The 23,485-nt window shown below is 41.1% G+C and overlaps 1 protein-coding gene across 8 annotated transcripts in view; it reads right to left on the bottom strand.

The window, feature by feature from the left end:
• DCLK1 (doublecortin like kinase 1) overlaps positions 1-23,485 on the bottom strand; it is a 339,558-nt gene that overhangs the window by 58,537 nt on the left and 257,536 nt on the right. For 2 of the 8 annotated variants that reach the window (XM_032610865.1, XM_032610864.1), the window contains 2 exons: positions 21,789-21,883; positions 12,816-17,721 (listed from right to left, as the gene is read on the bottom strand). In XM_032610865.1, coding sequence (XP_032466756.1) covers positions 17,665-17,721; positions 21,789-21,883 — 152 coding nt within the window. In that variant the 3' untranslated portion in view covers positions 12,816-17,664. Of the gene's footprint in view, positions 1-3,655; positions 3,765-6,635; positions 7,683-7,855; positions 8,054-12,815; positions 21,884-23,485 lie in introns of those variants that run through there. The other 6 variants (XM_032610859.1, XM_032610863.1, XM_032610860.1 and 3 more) reach the window with 6 other exon arrangements.

The raw sequence follows: 23,485 nt of genomic DNA on the forward strand, positions 1-23,485 counted from the left end.
TCCAAACATGTTGGTGGAGTTGTGAAAACTCCAGAGGCTGGTGGCAGTAAGGACAGTGACAGAAAGACCCTCTCCCCCAGGAAAGAGGGGTTGGTAAATAAACAGCACCCTTTGTTTACCAATTAATCATAATAAGGCTAAATCTCAGGGCTTCCCTGGTGGCGCAGTGGTTGAGAGTCCGCCTGCCGACACAGGGGACACGGGTTCGTGCCCTGGTCCGGGAAGATCCCACATGCCGCAGAGCGGCTGGGCCCGTGAGCCGTGGCCGCTGAGCCTGCACGTTCGGAGCCTGTGCTCCGCAACGGGAGAGGCCACAACAGTGAGAGGCCCGCGTACCGGAAAAAAAAAAAAAAAAAAAGGCTAAATCTCAGCCTCCTCTGTAAAGCAGAAAACTGAGGCATCCCAGTGTCTTGTCAAACATCTTCAGAGTAGAGTTTTATTTTGAATTTGAACTTGGGCCCTATGGCTATCAAGTGCCAGAGCACCTTTAGGAAGGAAAGAGGAAAGAACACTGTCAGGTAGCTGAGAGATACTTAAAGTTCTTCATGCTGATTCATCCTCCAAATCCCACTTCAGAAGGAAATGCTTTCCAACTATAGGTACCCGGTTCTTGAAAATTCTGAAGATTGTCTAGGTGGATGCAACCCATGTTGCTGACGCTAAAGTCTTAGCTCGTCCGGGTGGGTTTGGGCCTGCCTACCTTCAGTCCAGCGCTTTCGTTGTGTAGTTCTTTGGATTTACAGGTGGAGGAGAGAAAGAGGGAATCACGAGCAGCTAGGATTTTAATCCAGTTCTGACGCCTACGGTGCCAAAACGTGCAAGCAGTGCAGGTGGGGAGGAGGGCCAGGAGCCACCTGCGACACTGTCCCTGCTCACGACCGCATTACCGGTACCCGTGGCTTGAACGGTAATTAGTCCACACAGAGCCAGGAAGCCAGGGATGAAGGGCATCTCATTGTGAGTCCCCCACCCGTGCTCGGACCTCTTCTTAGTGCTTTTCAGCTTCTTGAGTTTTCTTTGGGGCTTCAAAAGGCTCCGCAAGACAGCTTCAAAAGTCCACCAACATCCTTTAGCATGTCCTCGGGGCTCCTGAGGCCACTCGAGACTGCTATGGGGAGACAGGCAGAAATTGAAGCAGACCTGGCATCCCCTACGATGGGATGTACTGGCACGGGACCAGGGGAGGGACGGCCTCTGCAGCAATGTTACTGCATCCATTATTGCAGGAAAACCTTCCCTGTGACAGCATATTATTAACGGAGGAGAGGCATACTTGCTCTTTTTAATACATATTCCACCTTTAAAATATGACAGAATGTACCCCCGCAAGCAATGTGTGCCATTCAAAACATTCTTAGTTCCCTTTTATTTTCCTGGACCTCTGGAAAATATTAAAAGATTGTTTCGTGATACCTCTGGGGAGAGAGGGCAGATGCCATATGTCCTTGTTCCGCGGGAGCGGAATACTAACACTTTTGGGGGGCAATCTGGTGTTTAGACTCTGATGATTCGTATGAGACCCAAGATGTGAACTCACGCAAAACGCACACAATGCAAACCAGAGAGAAAGAAATTAATTCAGCATGGAGAAATGATAAATTTCTATCATGGGAAGACCAGGACTGTGGGACTGAGATGCTATCGTGATCCGAGGACGAGCACATGGCCACCACTCCAGACTCAACAGATGACGCACCCTGGCAAGGAACCAGGCGCCGCGGGGGAAGGGCACGGGGATCCGCTAGACACGGGGTTTTCTGCTGCAGAGGAAATTAAGTTTAAAAGGGCTGGGCTTGCTATCAGTAAAAGTATCAATGAAATATAAAATTATATAAACGCACACACGCTTCCACCCATTACTCTGGGGATGGCTTTCCCGACTTAACTTCTGTCTTCTTTGTACAGGGACAAATAAATGTGTTGTGTGTGACTTTGGCTCAGCGAAGCCACTTTCTCACGGAAGACCCCTGGTCCGAGGCAGGAGGCACTGGCAGAGTGGTCCAAAGGCGTGGGTTTTGGAGCTGAACTTGAATCCCTGCCTTGCTAAGCACTTACTAGCTGAGTACTTAACTTACTTGGGCATCTAGCTTCTCCGGGCATTCTTTATATGAGATGGAAACAGTTTGGGATTATATATAATAATCCCATAACTATGGGATTATTATGATAATTAAATGAAGTATCGTAAGTTAAGGGCCTTGTATGTAGTTTATGCTCAGTAAACAGTGGCTGCTCCTGTTTGAGGAGGTGTGAGGCCCAGGAAAGTCATGGGAAAATTTCTATATTTCGCTGTCATGCAACAGATGGTCAAACTTCATGGTGGGAGTGGGGGAATGAGGGGGAGGGGAAAAGCGGGGCAGCAGGATTAGCAAAGGGATTTTTCAAGCTGCCTGTCACTCATGCCCGTCCCCGACACAGAGCGGCTGCTCTAGGGGTCGCTGTCACCGTCCTCAGGAATGACTTGGCCCAGCTGCTATGTTGAGTGGGGCAAAGTCTGAGACCCACTGCTCCAGGGGAGCCTAAGGAGGGCTCCACTACCTTAGTCAGGCAAAGGGTGAAGGGAAGCAAATCAGTGGTCACTGGCCAAACTCAGGACCCTCACAGTGTCTGAGGCCCTGGGCAGACGTCCAGCTCTAATGAGGCACGGATCTTCATTTCTAAGTCAACGGACTTGGAGAAAAATAAGTTCTGGGTCTTGCAGACAGAGCCTCTAGTCTGAGACATCCTCTCTGAGTGGAGGTGGAGATTAAAGCATTCTTTCCACACAGTGTTGAGAACTCGGGCAGCGCACAGGGCCCTCTCCCAGGGAGTAGGCGAAAGGGGAGCAGAGAAGAGCAGTGGGGAAGGTGCTCACCCCAGACCAGCCCCCAGGGAGCCAGCGGACACACTCCCTGAAGGAACCCGGTGGGTGCCCCCGCCTTTCCAGTACTCTGCTCAGCAGCCCTGAGAGGAAGTTGCTGGCTGACCAGGTCCCCCGTAAGAAACGAACTTCAAACCTCACGCTGGGCTTAGGGTTTGAGGCGGTCTTGATCTGGGCTATGACTATTACTTGTCACTTCTCCAACCAGTAGCCCCAGCTACTGCCCTTGATTAGGTATCAAGGTCCCAGGGATAAACCTTTCACTCCAAGTCCTTCCCTTTGGCCCACAAGAGTGCCTAGTTCATTCATTTTAAAACATTTGAATGTATTAAATGCTGTTTTTGTCAGGATCAGAACAGATACATTTTGAAGTTTTTTGAAGTTACTGTATTTAATTTTATGAAAGTTATATGTTAGAGATATACACCCCATATAAGAATGTTCTGACCTTTACAAAATGTCTCAAAACAGTGCCGAAAAAACTATTCAATAGTTCTTTTTGTTTGTTTGTTTTAACAAAATAAAAGGACTTACCTGAAAGCTCTGGCAAAGTTTTGCTGAGTACATTAAAAAGAAAAATCAAAGTCCTTAATTTATAGATTGTCCCCAGGAATCACTACATTTTTCAAATCTGTTGTTAGATGGGCTTTTCTTTCTTTTAAATATTTTTTACATCTGGAGTTGAGACATTAACCTATTCCATATGTGCCACAGACCGCAAATAAAGACGCTGTCTTGGAAAACATAACGCCAAGTGCTTCCTTTAAAGCTCAATGCAAATGATATCCTTCTCACCTTTCTACACATTCCTTGACAACAGCAAAATTTCCATCTCCTATTGTCCTTCCGACTTTATAGCGTTCTGTTATTGTGGCTGGAATCTGGAAGCCTTCCTCCAGCACTTCTGAAAGAATCATTAGTATGTTTTTATTGGTAGAAAAGGGAACACAGATGTTGCACAAAAGAGACGTTTAGAAGTATCATCTAATAGACTGGAACTGATTCCGCGTCAATATGTCATTTTCTGTATAGGGAGGCCAGTCCCCGACTCCCACCTCCTTGCCGACATTGCATCATCAACCATTATTACTAAGACAAATGATAAACTAAAAGGAAACGTAAAATGGATGGGGTCCACTGCCACCTAGGTAAATGCAACTTATGCTTTCTGCCGCAGTGGGAATTCTGAGGAGGAAGTTTCACTTTTCATTTCATGGCAATTTGATCAATAGCGTTTACTGCATACCCATGGTGTCCAGAAAAATGACATTCCTAGGTAGGGAGGAAGATTCGGTTCGTAAGGGACTCTGGGCCGCTTGACATTGTACAAGCATGAGAAATGCCTGCTGTTTGGACACTTAGCTTTACTACATCCTGAAATAGAGATCTCCATAAAATTCCTTATGAACTAAGCACTGATTGCTACCCCTCCCCAGTATCAATGAGCAGATTTTAGACCAATTTCTCACCAGATGTTGAGTTAAAACTGCGATATCTATTATGTCTGTGAACAGAACAGTTTTGTAGTTTCAACTATGTTAGTGCCACTAACACAACGCATTTTCCCCCTTAAAATGCTTTTTGAAATATTTTACAAATGCCTAATAATGCTTTAAATATCTAAGGCCATAAAACTAAATAAGCCACACTTAGGTCACATAAATATAGTGGATAACCTTTAACATCTTAGGGGTATAAAAAGGCTTTTATAGCTGGGCTCTAAAATTTACATGCTTTAAATTTATAAATCCTGGCTTTCCCTCAGGCAACCTGAATACAAAATGTGATGGAAGCCTAGTGTGCTTTCTAAATGTGCTCCTTTTCTGACCTTTAATCATAAACTGAGACTAAACATTTCTTCTCAAAATAAAATTAAAACCGTAGGTGGCAAATGGGCTTTCTTGGTGATTTCCGTGTTCTCATTGAGTTTAGTCTGCAGGGTTGGGGAACGGGAAATGGAAACTCACGATCAGCAGATATCTGCTTTAGGACCCTTACTTATTCTGGTTTTGTGATCATTTCCAGTCTGCACCACTCTGGATTCTAGAGTGGAGGAAACTTCTGGAAAGCGTGTACAAATGTAGGACATTTTCTGCTGCTGCTTTTGTCCTCGGCATTTCTGCAACCTCTTCACCTCTTTACAGGTGACATTTTACGTTTAACCCACTAGAAGCTATCTCAGTGGTCTCCGGAATAAAGCGAGACCTGGGGACTTACCTCCACTCCCCCACACCCCCTCGATCTCACCCCAAAGAAGCCACAGTTTTGCCTCCGTTTGAAGGATTCAGCCTGGGCATTTTTGTCTAGCCCATGGTTATTACAGAAAATGGTTGGAGAAGTTTCAAATCCACTGCAAAGCACCCGAATTTACAAAATATCTCTCGGATGACGCGGTCTTAAGGCTCTTTACTACACGGATAGTAAAAGTAACCATCCTTAGCTGTCAGCAGCAACCCTGGCTTCAGATGGGAAATGTAGGGAGGTACTTCCATCCTTCCTTCCACTGGGCACCCATCTGGAGCACATGGCTTGGGATTTTTTTCCTGACTATTGAAAAAAATGTATATTTTAGGATTGTGGATAAGAAGAGTTAGCCAAAAAGGCTCTGTCAAGGACCATTTCATTTCATTAGGTAAATAAAACACATTGGAACAAAAGAGGCTTCTGAATTTCATACTTCTGGAAATACCAAAGAAGTCTGATATTGCATGGCAGTCAAGAAATCCTTGGGTAAGTCAGGTATCTCACGTAACATAATAAAAGTGTTTCCCCCAAATGGTACTTTATTGGAAAATTAAATCATATTATTTAAAACAAATAAGGGGTGCTGATTCTGTAACAGTGGCTTGATCATATCAGTTTTATACTTTAGTTTCGAAATACTTTCTCATAATTGATTTGAGCCTGATAATAACCCCCAGGGAGGAAATAGGCATATATTACAATCTCCATTTCGTAGAAGAAAAACTGAGATGTGGAGAGCCGAAGAGGCTTATCTAAAACAATCCAGGAGTTAGCAAAAAAGTCTATTCTGGAATCCACATCATCTCACCACTTTCTGAAGGGAATTCACTTAAGGTCCAAAGAATATTTTTGCAATTGCCATCAATTCATTCTTTCTGTAAAGCCAGATTTTCACATGTTGACTTCACTTAAGTTAGAGTGCCTCTGCAGGGCTATCACAGTCAAGCAAAAGAGTCAAGATGTAGGGGCTTCCCTGGTGGCGCAGTGGTTGAGAGTCCGTCTGCCGATGCAGGGGATGCGGGTTCGTGCCCCAGTCCGGGAAGACCCCACATGCCGCGGAGCGGCTGGGCTCGTGAGCCATGGCCGCTGAGCCTGAGCGTCCGGAGCCTGTGCTCCTCAACGGGAGAGGCCACAGCAGTGAGAGGCCCGCGTACCAAAAAAAAAAAAAAAAAAAAGTAAAGATGTCTTTCTTGTTCCAGAAGTGAACAGAATTTGGAACAACAAAGGCAACAATTACCCCCTTTTATTTGCAAAGCGGGCAATAGCTGGCTTTGTTAGGGTGCTTATACCTTCAGAGGATGGGAAACGACTCAACATTAGGCTAACTCCCTCTTCCCGGCCCCCGAGAGTAGATACCGTCCCTGGCGGGAGCCACATTCAATTCTACCCCCTGGCTACGAGCCTCTGAAGCTGCTTCAGGCTCATTCTGCTGGAGAAGTGACAGTTTCCCGGTGGGTGTAAATTTAGCCAGGCCATCCCCTGCCCAAGCACAAGCTGAGCCTTCTCCTCAGACACCAAGTCCAAAACTCACCACCTTCTCCAGGTCCGTCGTTCTCGTCCATCGAGCTGCAGACTTTGGTGGATGCCAGTGAAGTGGAGGAGCCGCCATGCTGAGAGCTCTGCGGGGGGGAAACAGAAACAGAGAATGAACATCCTCGGTCCCACTACCTGAGTCTCCAGGTGCTGTGCCCAGCCCAGAATCTCGGGAGGTAACCGTACCCACCACCAGGGAGAAATTGGTCTTAACACTCGGAGAGGGAGGCTCTTAGACTATTCATCTGGGACTACCTCTCCCCGCACCCTATTACCCAACAACAGGTGGCGTTAACTGAGTCAGGCTCATCACCGTCCTCTGGATGTTCCGTGACTTTTTATTTCTTTTTCTCAACGTTAGCATCCTTTTGCGCACTGTTTAGGTTTGGCAGCTTTGAGGTATCTCACCTCACTCTTCCACACCCTCATCTGCAAACAGGCTTCAGATAAGGGGTCATTCTGATCTTTTTTTTTTTTCTATTCTTACCATAGAAAAAAATTGTCTTCAGTTTGTTTTTTATGGAATATCCTTTAAAAAATATTCAGCTTTGCCACATCCTTGGAGAAAGGTTGAAGAGTGGGTTTCTTAATTCCATTTTGAGATAAAGGCATAGCACTAAGCAAGTTATTGATACATTAAATGTTACATAGCAAGAAACATTGACTTATTATTACTTTTATTCCTGAGGCAAAGAGAGAACTGAAAGCCTAAGCCTGTGATTCCTTTGTAAATTTGGGGTGTATTTGGACCCAAGACCCATGAGAGCAAACAGGGTAACAACTATATTACAAAGCTCAGAGGATGAAACAATACCAAATATTTAATACTGTGATCAGCCACGAGGCAGTACTTTAACAATGAATCTTTCCATCCCTCTATCTATTCCTTGAGAAAGCAATTTGCACATTTCAATGCTATTTCTAAACAGTGAACACAGCTTGTCCTAAAAGATCCTCCTTCTGTTTCCTTGGGTTTATCCACTTGGTTGGCCTGATGGGAGCCTGGAGGCGGTGAGGGGCGGCATGGGCTCATGGTGCCGGCTGTCTGTGGAGCAGAGAGAAGGGAGAGAGCGTCTGTAGTTGAATTAACAATGAAGAGGTGGCGAGAAGCAAAGTTGACCTACTTCTGCTCTGCTTACCTGTCTCCCTTCAACCTCCTCCCCATTCCATCCAGCCTTAACTGTGCACAAAGTAAGTAGGAAGAGAAGTTTTACGTACTGTCATTGTGCCCAACAGTATCTTGCCATTACGCCCAACAACATCAGGAAATTCAAAGATTTTAGTCTTCACCCAAAGGACGAATATAATCGGGCAAACGCTACTTCAGTCACTGCAGCGCCATCTGAGTCAACTGCCATAGCACATTCTCCTGGGTGCGCTGAGATGACCACGTTCCATGGGACGAGTTCATCAAAGCTGACAGGTGACACGATGGGAATAAAAGTTAAGTTCATGGCATTGATGCATCTGCTTCCTCACAGGACTTTCTAGAAGTTTCGTGGTTACTCTAGTACACCACATGCCTGAAGGTCACCTAGTCTGTGTGATGTGCCTTTTACTTTCCAGTATTGTAATAATCCCCCAATCCATCAGCCTGGTGACTTGAGCTGTTTCCATCCTTATATCTCATTCAATCTCCCTTTGTGACCAGAAGCACGCCTTTGTCCTGTGGCAGGCCAGAAAGGATTCAGATTGCGACCCTGAAACAGAGTTTTTCTTGCTGGGACACTAACTGTGCTGTCATAACCAACTCTGTGGAAGGCACTATAAATGTATGAGCCTCTAAGTGTGCTCTTCTGACTTTTACGGATGTTTGTTTGTGAAAACCTGATATCTATAATATTGGAATACATGGCTGAGACAAGGCAGATTTACGATGTCGAGGTCTGGAGAAAAGAAACATTAACGCTACCGCATTTGAGGGGAAGGTTTGTGTTTTCCAGAACAGGGAGATCTTTTATCCCTTGTGTCATTGCTTGTGCTGTAGACAAATGGTGTTCCAAGCAGAAAAGCAGTAAGGAAATGTCTAAAATGTAGACTTTCTCTTCTGGGCCTTCTGATCCTTGAATTTCTTCCAGCAGCGTCACAAATGGTGATTAATAATGCAGACACACTGTGGTTTGGGATGGCAGGTGCTGTCCTGTCATATGGCGTTTTAGATTTTAGAATACAAAGACACATTCTTTCGGAATCAAGCATTCAAATTAATAGACTAGTAGCGTATTTCCTAGCAAAGATGTCCACGACTGATGGACTCAATTCCAAAATCTTGTTCTTTTAATAAGAACGTCAGATTCTCAATACAGAATTCTGACCCAAATAATATGAAAACATCTTTTAAACTGTAATGTTTAATAAACTTGCTGGATATTATTCATTAAACTGCCTTATCAACTAATGAATTGCATTTTCAACAGTGCCACCAAATGTCTGATGCCCTTCAAGCTGGCCATAGTGCCAGCTGTGTTTTTCTCTGCCTTATGAACAAAAAACCCCTCAGGTTTTTTAGGTTCTGGTTAAAAAAAAAAAAAAAAAAGTAGGGTTAACACAAGTCTGCTTATATTTAAAATTGCTTATTTTCAACTTTAGGTTTGAAAACATACTCCAAGTCATTTCAAATTTCATACTGTCTGAAGGTAACAGACAATTGTAAGAGAAAAACATTTAATTACAAACACGGTACTCTGAAAATGGAAAGTTCTCATTTTATTTACTATGCTCAAATGACGTAAAATAAATGTATTAAATTTCTAACGGTGTTAGCTCTTCTTTTCCCCCAAAGAAGTAAGATAGTTAACATTATAGACTTTTCCAAGACAATGACCATTTATGGATTCAACGAATTTCAGGGACTGAAATGGACCTTAAATATTACCTGTTCTACCCTACTTCCACTGAGAGACCAAAGGCCCACTACAAAAATCCCAGGCACGTGATCAAATGGCCTCTGTCCAAACACCTCCAATACTGAACACATTACTTCCTAAGGCAGCCCCCCTAACTGTTAATGAGGCAAAGAAAGTTCTTCCTTAAGTTATGTTCAAATGATGCCCCTCTACATCTCCTATTTGTTGTTCTTGGCTCTCACCTCTGGAGCCACCCAGTACAGTGCATTTCCCAACAGGACAATGTTTCCGATATTTGGAAAGAGATACTTGGCCCCTTCTGTGTCTTCTCTTTTTCAATTTCAATAATCCCAGTCTTCTGGGTTGTCAGTCATCAGACAGGGCCCCGTGACCCCTTGACCCTCCAGTTGTCGATTTCTCTGGTTAATGGTAGTGCTCAAAACAAATGCAATATTCTAGGTGTACCCGGACCAGCACAGAGAGAGAGAAGGGTAGAGCTTTCTTCCTTGTGAATAGAATATTAATGCGCTTTAAGATCATACTGGCTTAACAGTAACAACATAACTTTTAAGCCTACACTGAACTCACAGCGTGTTAAGATATCCTTATTCTGTATTTGAGAGGTTGGCGTTTTGGATCAAGTCTAAGACTTCGCATTTACTCATGTTAATGTCATATTTATTACATTCATATCCTTCCAGCCCGTTATTTTTGGATTCTGATTTTGTCACTTAACATTTTTGCTGTCTCTCCCAGTTGAAGTCATTCAGTAATCACTACAGCCCTTTGAGTACCCTGGTAACTACTCCTCAATATACCACCTTAGACGGCGTGGGAACGTTTTGATTATTGCCCATAAGTCTGATTGAAGGAGTTTGAAAATACTAAAGGGAAAATGTGTAGGTTCTTGTTCTTTAGAATTAACCCAACAAGATGAATCAGCCTCTATCTATGACCTACAGAAGCTAAAAGGCCCACTTGTATTTTTGCATGCTTATAAATGAAATCAATTTACTTATTTGGTTTTTCTGAGAAGATAAACCATTTTAGAGGATACATGATGATAAGATTTTGTGTTTGCTTCAGTCAGTATGCGAATTCCAAGGCACAGGGGTGTACAGTACAAAACATAGTAATTTTAGAACTTAACGCAATTAGCTGCTCTAAGAGATATTCTGACATTTGAAATGTCATTGCTTCCAGGCAGATTTAATGGGAACCAGGTGGACAGGTTGCTGGCACCTGGATGCTTTTATGGCACACCTTCATAAAAGCACTGGCCTCAGTAAGAACACATCCTAAGTGTAGCTTTGGATCATGTAACAGATGGAGAACATATCACACTTTTTTGAAGTAAGTGAGAAAGCTGACATAACAGTTCTAACCACATTTTACCAAGATGTATCTGATGACTATGTAGTAAAAAACAGTGCATTTCAAACATAAAATGGTACGAGTTCCTCCTGCCACTTGTATTAATGGCACTCAGCTGGGGTCCACACCGAATAATGACTACAAAAATATCCAATTGATCCAACTGATGTAATCAAGGTAGAAAAACCTCACCAGATAACTTTAGCTTTGTCTGGATAATTACATTGTTTCCACTTCACATTCTGTCTCGGCATGCAGTTATTACTTTGTTAACATTTTTTTTTTTTTTTTGAAAATGGCAGTAAAAGAATTTAGAAATCAACTGGATCAATTTTATAAAGGAAACACAACCAACAAATATTTAACAAACTCAAATAATTGTTCTGGTGATCCTGACTTGAGGCCTATAGAATGTCTAAAGATGATCTCATGTAACAAAATTGAATCATAACCTTTGTGTAGAGAGCTTGAAATCCAAGGGACTCTGTGTATATAGAAAAAAACATATATTCATTTACTTTCCAAGTGGGTAGAGAACAATAAGTTGATGACATCAATCTACAATAACTAATAAGGCTCCATTACTTGAAGCAAGGCACAAAAGTAATTCCTTTTTCCAAATTCCCTTGTCTGCATTCTCCATAGTATGCATAACCTAAAGTTTACGGCACAGCAAACACGTGCATAACTCAGAATGAATACTGAAACGCGTAAGAAGTTATAAACATTTGGTCAGAGTTTTAAAAGGACTGTAGAACTGTCATTCATAAAATAGGTTTACTCAGAGGAAGAGAAAATGAAAATGGGAATACTGAAATCTATGTTAGCGAAACCACGGAGCCAAGATATCAAAAATAAACACGTTTAGTTACGACTCTGTTGTATGGGGCAGTCTGCTTTGCTGCTACCGTCTAATCACTATGCTCACTTAAAGCCAGGATCTGTACATTTAGAACCTCAACCATTTGTCTTGGTGGGCACCAGGTCTCCTCTTAGGAGTTCCTCGCTGTGAAATCATAGTTTGGAAGGGGAATCTCCTCTCAATAAAATAATTCCCTCCATGATTTACTCCTCAGTTTGGATTCCCAGCACTACTCTTTCAGGCACCTGCTCCATTTCACTCTGAAGTCTATTATATTCAGAAAGTAGAAGCACAATTTGGAATTTTATAAACTTGTGAACATTCCTTCCAGCTGTATCATTATTGCTTTGAGTACTGACTATATTTAGGTTATCATGGAAATAATAAAGAGAACCAATTAAAGCAAACTATAATTTTAAGGTTAAAATGAACCTAGTAAAAATGTTAGATTTAAAACCAGAATTTTAGACTTCTATAATAATGTTAATGTAAAAAATTTTTTTCTAACTAGGCCAGTAGAATTTTCTATTCTCCCTTATATACCATATTAAGCATGAAACAGATTATGGGTCTTTGTTCTATATTAAAGTTGGGTAATCAAGTTTGTTATTATAGTTATTTTATGATATATTTATTTATTTAGCACTTTTAAAATACCTTTCATACACACACATGCACCTATATACACATGCACATTTTTTCCCCCTGCAAGTTAGATGACTTTGGGAAAAATGCCTTCATGCCCAGGAGGAAGTTACTATGGTTAAAATTTCTTTTTTTCAACCAGTTGCCAATTTGTTAGACATATTCACCATTAATGCAACCCTGAAAGGCAAGTGTATTAATGATTTTAATATAACCAACTAAAACAGAATTCTTCAACAAAATAGTCTTATTTCATTGTTTTGTCGGTATTTTATACTTTGGATGTCATGCGATGTCATTCTGCAGTATCTCAGGTATCATCTGCTGATGCTAATTACATCATAAAACACCGTAAATATGATTATGAATGTAACCCTTACCCCACACAGTCATTTCAGTTTCAATGTCTACTTATCAAGTTTTCTGAAAGAAACTCACTGAACAACGTAGGTGGTTTTTCCTGTTTATTATAGTTATTTTTAAGGTGGTAAGTGTCACAACATTAACTTTGAGGGGAATAACATGGTCCAGTGTGAAACACACGGTACAACATTTTACAGTGAAGCCACAGTACAAAGTGATGGAACTTTCAAAATTGGGTAGGTCAATGAAACATTTCATCATTTCGCTCTGTAAAACTCTGCTGATGGCCTCAACTGATGGATTTTTAAAACATGTTGCTGTTTAAAACATTTTAACACCAAATGCTTTTTTTAAGAGAATGCACATCCGAGTAACTCAAACTGTAAGCAGGAAAGATGTCAACCTCTCTGCAAAAATTTTGTCCAAATTTACAACATTCATAGTGTATTTCCAAGTAAAATGTCCTCAGAACAAATAAACTCGATTCCTTGCTTGTTGATGAATATAAACTCAAAGAAACACATCACAAGAAAATTAACTTTCATAGTTCTTTGCCTATGACCTTTCAGATACCTACTACCCTGGCTTCAAAACCATTTTGTGGCCATATATAATACAAACACCCATGTATTACATGCATCATTTATACTATCTTGGAATTTATCCATCGTCTTTACTAAAATGAACCACATTTTAAAGACACTATATATCATGCACCCTGAAAAATTACAGCTAGGGCCTCAGATTTCCTATCTTTTCCACATGCATGACAGGCACAAAGTTACAAATATTTTTCAGCTGACAGTATAACAAACTGCATCAGGCAATTGGTATTTCGAATTCAATATATCGCTAATTTTCGCACTATAATTCTGTGGGATATCGTTGTCACTGACATGCACAGTTAGAGATGCTAGCCAGCTAATGCAAATACGCATAAATAGGAAATGTACGTATATACAGTATTGGGTTGGCCAAAAAGTTCATTCCCAATATATTCGTTCAATTAACATTTTCAGGAGTGTGTATATTTGTTATACACACATACAGGAAGTATAGTAGGGTTACTACTGAAAATACATCAATACTTTAGAATCGTGATTTGAAAGAACATACAAAACTGCCTTACAGGTTATCTGGCTTTGCAATTCAACTTACTTCAAATCAAACACAGTTTGGATTCTCTTCGATTTATGTTTCAATATAATTACTCACCTACTCACAACCCTATAAATCAATACTTCCTTTTGTTAGTGAATACTGACTATCACCACATGTCATACACATTAGAGAAACAACAGTGATAGTATATAATCATTTTAATAATAGAATATCAGGACATAACAATATAAGCATTAATGTATGCTTATATTTAATAGTTAACACAATATTGGATTTATCTGAATTTGAAATTTTTGTTTAACTGGATTCCAAATTGTTTAAAATAAATCAGTACATCTGCCTATTACTTGGAACCGTTTTGCCATACTAGTTTAGAAAACTACTTTTGAAGTTAAATATGCCTCAATTAATATGTCATGGGTAATGATTTATGACACGAAAGGTTTTACATACAATTCCACAAGAGCCAGTAACTTATAAGGCTGTGTCACAAATACCATACTCTTACCATTTATGGTCTATAAACATACACAAATACTTACATAAGCACACCCATATACACACTGAGCCCCGCAAATTTACGTAAACACCTACACACCTGGGTAGATATATGGCCACATATGAAAAATTTAGTAGTCCAATAGCTAAAATATATGGAATTATTTTTCAGGATATTATTCTATATATTCATTCATTTGTATTAAGAAATGTGGCTTTTAGATTTCATTACTTCTAAATGAAAAAAAAAAAAAATCATGTACAGATCTGCAGTGGATGCAACCAAAATACCCCTGCTGGTTAACATAGGGAACACATGTGGCACATGAATTCTGGTTCCAAATGGTCTTAAAAGATAGTATTTGATACTTTTAATCTTTAGATGAGCCAATATAAGAACACAGGGATGTGTATAGATGGGTGTGGACCTGCCACGTCTCACAAGTCTATGACAGTATGAAAACACTGGGAACTCCTGCCCCCACCCCACGTAATTAAGCAAGACTAATAAGAAACAAACCACGTGGCTTTCAGAACCAGTCTTTTGAGTTCACACTGAAGTTTATACTTGATATATAATTAGGTTTTGCACTTCTAAAATGCTAAAAGCAGGGATACGTTTATTGTATCGTTCTCTATGATGTCTAAAGGTGAAAATGTAAGTGCCAATGACCAAATTTTTCCTAGAGTGCAATGTCTTCACAGAACATTTAAGGTCTACCATAAGGACAAAAATGTATTGCTTCTGCTGGAGGTCTCTTCCGCCCAGTAGAACAATTTAAATATTCAGTGTCTAATTTTTTTTTTTTAAAGAATTCTATAAGTAAGTAAATCTTAAGTGCCTATAAATCATCAGTTCAGTTCCACCAATAAACTGAAAACTTCTGGTTTGTTGCTAAGCATTTTTTTTTTTTTTTAATTTCTGCTTTAGTATAATGGAATTATGCTCTGCACAGGAAGAGATCTCAAAGTCTATAAATGGTGTGCTGTTTCAATCTCTGAGGGATTTTAGTTTCAAAAGTAAATGATATATATTGCCCCTGAACAGTCGTTTAATAAAAGTCATATGTTCAAAAGATTAAATGCTGTGGAATAGCATTTCCCTCGGAACTGCCTGGATGGAAAGCTGGCCATGATATCTATCAGCAATTAGTACAAGTCCAGTTTCTTTTTGCCATGTCTAAACAAAGCCCTGGGCTTCATATCAATTGGCAATATCTACCACTTATCCAGAACAAATAGCGTTTATTGGACCTTTCTAAGCAGTAGTTGTCCATAAGATTGACAGTTCAGGGAAGTTAAAATTATTGGAATTTATTTTTTGTTCTGGACCATCTGACCCCACCAGATTTAGGTTAACTGTTCCACTGCTTTCTCTGCATTTTTGACAGTTCAGTCAAATACATACTAATCTTTTATGGACTCAACTGTATTAAGTAATGCATCTTACAAAGACATAACTAGAACAGACACCAGCATAGGCAACCTCACAGATGTTTACTGTTTCAGCTAAAACAAAGCAGCCTTTTGATCTCAGCAGGAGTCTCTGTTCATTTCTATTGGAAACAGTTTTAAAATCTGAAGTCTGGAACAGGTATTATGAACTGTTCTTTCAAGATGGAATGGTTCAGTTTGCAGTTCTCAAATAACCTGCCAGAGAAGTGTCTTTCTCTGCAACAGACAGGATAATGAGGCACTAATTTTTATAAGGCTAAGTTTTCAAATGCTGTTAGGCTGCCTGTACTGTTTTTTTTTTTTCTTCTTCTCCTTCTTATGGTTGGAATATTTTATTCACTTGGAAAGTGAGATAGTAACATATGTAACTATAAACCAGATGGTAAAATTTGATAGTTGAGCAATTTATCAAGGAGATAAATGGATAACATTTAAAACAGTATATGACAACTGAAATTCTCTCCATTTTGAATCAAACATTTTGTTTTTAAATTCAATGTTCAAGTAAAATTTGAAAAAAAAAACCCAAGTAAAAGCCTCCAAGTGGCATCATACATTTTTAATTTATCACCTACTGAGATATGTCAAGCCTGTAAAATATCAAAACCATGCTACACAAGTCTTAAATTGTTAGTGTTTGAACTAGTAAAACTAAATGATCACTAGGGTATGGCTTAAATACAATAGACCATACACATTAAATCAGTTCTTAACATTCAGATTAAAAATAATTGTTTTATGTTTAAGCAAAGCTGACTATAATTTTTAAACAGAGGACTAGGAAAGCAGGATTAGTAGGTTAATGATTAACAATAGGTTATAATCATAGACTTACTTAGTTTACCACAAAGGAGTTTTGCATATGAACATTTCCAAAATACCAGTAAGATCCAGGATTTATCAGAGTAGAGATTTGGATATTTGGGACCTGATTTATGTAGCAACATTTAAAATAATTTTGCTTTTCAAATCGGTTTTTTGGAATAAGTCCAGACACAATTTTTTAGGTCCGTATGTTTCCAAAAAAAAGCTTCCTAGCTTCAGCATTTACATATTTGAAAAATTATATATATGGTTATAGGGAGGAATTATATAATTTATAGCAATGCCATTGAAAAAATTCTTCATGTTTAAGCTATACTTATGCTGTTTTCAATGAAAGATAAGTTTAAAAAGTAAAATTTACTTTTTACAACAAAAATAAGGAAAGTTCCTATGCTTAACAAGAGAGTCTTCATGAGATATGTCTTTGACATGGGTGTTTTTCCTCACCTAGACTAACCCACAAAATGACAGGTAGCTCTGAATATTGTCTAGGAAGAAGAAGAACCCTACTTGAATATTTTGATTATTTTGCAACAAAAGTACTTTAAAATCAGCAATGTAAAGTTTAAGGAGAGTATAACTTTAAGAAAAAATGTCTGCTAGTGGCATTTTAATCTGCTTAGCCAGAAAATCTGTACAGAATTGTACAGAAAATTTGTATCTACATGTTTACTTATGATCAAAATGAAAACCCCATCTACAGAAATTATGACTGTCTTGCTACACCATTAGCATGTTCTGAAACTAAGATCAGGCCCATACATGAAATTCATCTAGAGCCAGGCCTGGCACAAAAACCTCACCAACTGAGCCAGTTTGTGTTCAAGCTCCCTCAGTCAAATCAACGTAGGAGATATAAAAAAAAATCTCTTTCAGGGATTAATATAAAATGCCTGGATATTTCCTTCTATATGATTTAGTCTTCATAATTTCAAGGTATGCAAAACTCTTTTGTGTATTTTGCTGTTAGACGTTTGCTTAGGAAACGTGAAACCTTCACCCAACCACAAACCATATACACTGCTCCATTGTCTCTTTTACACTGAGTCTCCTACTGAGTCCAAATCATCTGAAGAGAGGGGGCGGTACAGGTCCTGTAGGATGAAGGGCAGGCATAGATTTGTTTACTCGGCTTTCTTAGGTGCCCTGCGCTCTCTTAGGAGTGGAACAATACTGAATGGGCATCCTCGGTTTCTGAGATCATGAAAGCATCTAAATAGATGAAAAGGCTGTTTATTCTGCCTTATTGGCTTGATCTGCTCATGAGCTTTTGCCTTCCTCTGTGTCCAGTTGGGTTCTTGGGCCCTTGAGGTCTGTCAACACCAAACTCTGCTACTATGTATCTAGGCAATTCTTCCTTGAACGTTTCCTTCCCATTCTGGGTAGAAGAGGAAGGTGCTTACCTCAGGCAATAATTGATTAGGAGCCCCAGCTGGCATTCAGGAAATTCTGGCCCCAGAGCAGCAACTCAAGGGTTGCATTTGCACCCCGCATACACCCAATAAACATTGCCTTTTCAAAATGGTACGTTTGGAAGACGGAAAGAAGGCGAACTTGACCTCCCTGCTCCCTTCCCAGTGTTTATCCTCGTTCCCCAACCGCTCACCCGTCACCTTCCCTCTTCTCCCCTCCGCCCTTTTCTGCTAAGAGATCCCTCTGCTGGTCACCAGGCAACGAGCTCAGATCTGCAGAGAGTGTCTAGAATCCTGGCTTCTTTTCTATTTTGAACCACCCACTCTTCACATCAACTGACTGATCAGATAATCTACAGAAGTCAGCCATGTGGGAGTATCACGGGGAGCTTCACGCCACCTACACAATCAAACACTTTTCTTCCTGATGTATTAAGAAACAGGACCCCAGAAAGTTCATGGATGGAAAAGATCCTCCCGGATCTGCATCTGTGACCAAACGCTTCTAGACAGCAATTTAAATAACAGTGTTTTGGAAAAATAGGGCAGTTGCTTGGTACACTGCCATCAGCGCTTTCAAGAAGAAAAATATCTGGCATGCAGACTCCTATTGTATAGGACTATTCTAAAATACCAAAAGAGGTAACAAAAATATTAAGGGAAGGAAAAAAGCTGATTAAACCAGCATAATTAACATAAATAAAAATATAGATTCTCTTGTTTGTGAAGAAGCGGTCAAATGTCTCAATATTCCTTAAAAAAGAAAAGCAGCTTATATTCCTGTGTTTCAAAATGAGGTAGGAAGTGTGAGTGTGTGTTGCAGGGAGAGGCAGCCCACTCATTTCCCTGGCCATGTTGCTAGGCAACACAGAAAGAAAAAGAGAAGTAGCTACTGTTTTCCAATTTGCAATAAAAAGAGTTAATTTATTCCTTGATGTGTCTTCTTTTAGCACTTGCCATCTTTCACTTATTTCAGTATTTCCTGCATAGGAGTATAGCCATTTGAGAAGAATATTAACCAAATTTGAAACAGGATCAGTTTTTAGGGATATTCTAGGCTCATTTTAACTGGGAGGGATTATTTGATGCAGTTGCCTCCACACCAAGATGAAAGCTCCTCTCACTAAAGCAGCTGGGAATGTTTCTACTCATTGACATGGTACATGGATGGAGGATGTTCATTTACGGCCTCAATTCAAAAGCCTGGAAACTGAACCATCTCTAAACTACCTGGTGCTCTGCTCACAACATGTGTTTAATAAATGTTTTCAGATGATGATAAACCTTTTGTCTCCTTAAAACAAACGAGATTGTTTTTCCCTGTCAAGTACGGAGCTTGCACTGGTAGTTTAAATGACAAAATGAAGAATCTCCAAGAGAACCATCCCTTATAATCATTTCCCAAGCACTGGCAGTGTTAATTACATAAGCCATTGGCCACACAGCTGCTAGGAGCTGGATGGAAATTTTCTGCCTCAGTTGGACAAAATCATAGTGAAGGAGGAAATACAGAGGGCGGAAGAAGCAAATTCTATCCTCATTTTACCAACAAAGGGAGAGTTGAGTCAAACGCTTTACATCCCCAAGATGGAGTCTCCACCATAAGCCAGCAGGAGGGAAGCTCGGATCTGTAGCAGGGAGTCTCACTCATTCTAATCTAATCTCAACAACAAAGCATGAGCTAAATCCTGAATCTAATTTAATTAGCCCAAAGGATGAAGAGGGATTTCTATGCCAGGTGGAGTCTCCAAGGTATACACCTCAAAAGAGAGACTATTCTATGTAAGAGGGCCCTATCTGTCCTATTTCTTTTTCTTTTTTTTTTTTTGTTTTTAAAGTCTTTATTGAATTTGTTACAATATTGCCTCTTTTATGTTTTGGTTTTTTGGCCACATGGCATGTGGGACCTTAATTCCCCAACTAGGGATCAAACCCATACCCCCTGCATTGGAAAGCAAAGAAAGTCTTAACCACTGGACCACCAGGGAAGTCCCCAGTCTGCCCTATTTCTAATGGCTGCCTCTATAGATGGGGGCCTCACTGGGTAACATTTATAAGAAAAGCATCACTCACTCCACTAGCCCTTCCTCCACTCAACCATAGACATTTAGGAGAGTAAATGAACTTGGCCCCTTCTTCTAGTAGCTCACTAATGATTCCTGTACTTTAAAGTGCCAGCTCAGACTGTGGCCATGAAGAAACCACAGTGAAAACACTCAGCTGGAACTGGAGTCGCATTATTGGGTTTTCTATCTGGAAAGAGCCTTTTATTTTGTTTTGTTTTGACTGAAGCCGGGAGAGGATAACAGACTTATCAAAGATAACACAGCCATTTAGCGGAGGAGCTGGTGCCCAGTTCCAGGCCTCGTGCAATAATCAAAACCAGCTGGACCTGATGGCAGGCGGTTCAGTGGAGCGAGCAGGACAGTACAACCTGCTAAGTGGCAGGCCAGGCTGCAAAGGGGACTGGGGACTGACTCATTCACCCACCCCCCCAGAGGGTGTGTGGACACAACCTTGGCAGGAGGCTAGCAAAGAGGAGCTTCCCTCTTGGAGGCAGTTTAAAGGTATGGAACATAAAGTCTCTTTTTTTTTTTTTTTGAAGTACATGGGCCTCTCACTGTTGTGGCCTCTCCCGCTGCGGAGCACAGGCTCCAGATGTGCAGGCTCAGTGGCCATGGCTCACGGGCCCAGCCGCTCCGCGGCATGTGGGATCTTCCCAGACCGGGGCACGAACCCGTGTCCCCTGCAGCGGCAGGCGGACTCTCAACCACTGCGCCACCAGGGAAGCCCTAAAGTCTCATTTTAAAGCACATAGTACAAGAAATGAAATTCATGAATCCAATCTTTGAGTTCAAAAGCTGCCAAAGAGCCCTAGCTTCTTAAAATGTCCTGAAACCTCCCTCTGCACCTTGCCTTTGAAATCAGGCCAGTGAAAGGCCTCCTGTTGCCTCCACTGTGCCATGCCCCTCCTCCCCGTCCCACTCCTTTGATTCTTGCCTTGGTCTTACTGGGAAAGACAAACCGCAGAGATTGTGAGGCGTTCTGAACAGTAGTTCTTCCATCCTGAAAGAAAAGCTAATCCCACCCCCTTCCTTAGCATAGAGAAACGAACACTGTTTCCGGTAACTTTTTTGACTTTGGTCTCCAAGCTCAATCAACTTCTCCATTATTACACAAGAAGCTCAAAGATAAATGCAGGTCATGATGAAAGAGAAGGTGCTCAGTGTGGGTTTCATTCACAAAAACACAGGTCACATGCAACCATCTCTGCAGCACAAACCCTCAGGGGCTCTGGACCACCATCCTTTGCCCTAAAGCAACTCCCACCAGGGCCTGCCCACCTCCAATCCAGGCATTTTTCCTTTTCTTTCTTAAGGAAGGCTGGTGACCAGTGATGATATCTCTAATGAAACTCATTTCAGCTAAGGAAGCTTACAATCCAGTGCCATTAACGTCTTTGTGCACTCGAGACAAAAAGAGTGAGGTATTTCAAAGTGAAGCAGCAACTGTCCATTCTCCCTGGAATTAAGATCAGGACAAGTTTACAGGGAAATTTAAAGCCCCGAGTCGTAGCTAAGAGAAACCACAGCCATAATAAATGACCCAAGGTCGGTCACCTCCTGTCCTCGCCTGGTTCTTCCTTAGAGACAAGCAGCGCTATCATGGGAGGCCTATTTGCTGGCACCTGTGCCATCTGCACCGAGACATGGACAGGTCTTAAACAAGGAGCGCGCTCATTTCCTTACCCTCTGCTTCCGCAGGCTTCCAGGGCTGGTGGGTGATGGGCTTGGAGACTTGCCCGAGCGCGGAGTAGAGAGCTGACTCCCAGGGGTTCCATTAACTAGAAACACAGAGGATCACAGAGTGAAAAAGTGGCTTACTAAAGAATTCTCACGACAAATCTTCTCAGAGCAACAACCAATTAAAGAGGGACATTTGCTAAAATTCCAGATACCTTTTTATCTATAGTGCTGAAAAATAGCTTCTGGGAGAAACCTTCTTCAGAAACTCACTGCTTTGCTAATCCAGTGTTGAATATAGCAGCAGGTTACATTAAAAAGAATAATAATGTACTTTGCACAACTTTCCTGATGAATTTATGAATGATGCTCTTAGCTGTGCCCATGGAGATTTTAGGCATGCAGTTCTGAGACATTTTCAATGGACTTCATGCTTCCTTCTTTAGTTTAGCTTCCCAGTACAACCCAGTGAGAGCAAATATTAGCACAGCTCACAAGTGACAGTCCCAGTGTCTTGTGAAAACAGATCACTGTCTTTTTAGAGTTAAGAACTCACTTCTAGAAGTTCCCACATCCACTTGCGCCCTATGCATCCCCCAGCCTAACTCAGAAGGACCTGCCTCCAGCAAGACAAAGTAACTGGCACAGACACTCAGAAACTCCTCACCGTTAGTCTGTACTGCTGTCGAAAATAAAAGCTGCTTTTTAATAGGTTTACATCACGAGAATCAACCTGACTCTCAAGACTTTTAAACATTATCCCTAAAAGGAATCAAAGCCACAGAACTCACGTAAGCCATTCTTTTCTCTGAGTAACAACACCTCTAAGAACTGATAAAACACTTAAAGACATGACTCTGTAAAGATGTATCAGATCGCCACTATTTTGCCTGTAAAAATGTCAACATTTTTACATGTTTTACATCCACAGCAACGAAGTAGGATTAGCAATGAGACACAAATGTCCTCCAGGGCGCAAAATAAACATCTTTCCGTGAGGGAGAGGGATCATGCATTTAACTTACCTTCTATGAGTTCTAACATGGACACAGTCTCAGTGCCTAACCTGACAAGAACAAGAGGCGAAACTCCTTCTTAGCACTAAGCCCAGCACCGCAGGGGAGGAGGGAAGCAGTTGGATTAGTTAACGATGGCTAAGGCTGCTCCCAGAGCAGGCTGAATGAGAAGCAGGATTCCTTAGCAGATGCCTTTTCTGCGTAAGGCTGACGTCTTCCGAGCAGCAGTGGGAGGTGCGGGTTCTGTCTTAGGCTACATCAAAGGTGTCAATTCAGCCTCATGCCAACGCGGAACCACTGCAGCCCTCATCCCACCCCTAACTCCCGGAAGCCGAGTCCTTTCAGGGCTTTACACTGAATCATAATGAAGTGCCTCTGGGGGCAACAAACCCAGTGACTCATCTAAAAAATCAAAATGACAAGAACTCTTCTAAAGCCTGGAGACTACCAGGTAACAGGGGTAATAAGTCGACCCTCACAAAATTCAGTGGTGAGGTACATGTTTGGTGATTTTTCACACACAGTGTTTGCACCAAACCTTAGGGGCCACGGAACTGGGAAGCTCCTTGTTTTGTCATCTTCTCCAAAGACCTTTACCAAATGTCACAGAACTCATGCTGCACTAATTTGTGTGTTGCCTTTGACATGTATTTGGAGACTCCCTCTAAAACACACACACGCACACAC

The sequence above is a fragment of the Phocoena sinus genome, chromosome 18 (genome assembly GCF_008692025.1).
Source record: "Phocoena sinus isolate mPhoSin1 chromosome 18, mPhoSin1.pri, whole genome shotgun sequence".
NCBI lineage: Eukaryota > Metazoa > Chordata > Mammalia > Artiodactyla > Phocoenidae > Phocoena > Phocoena sinus.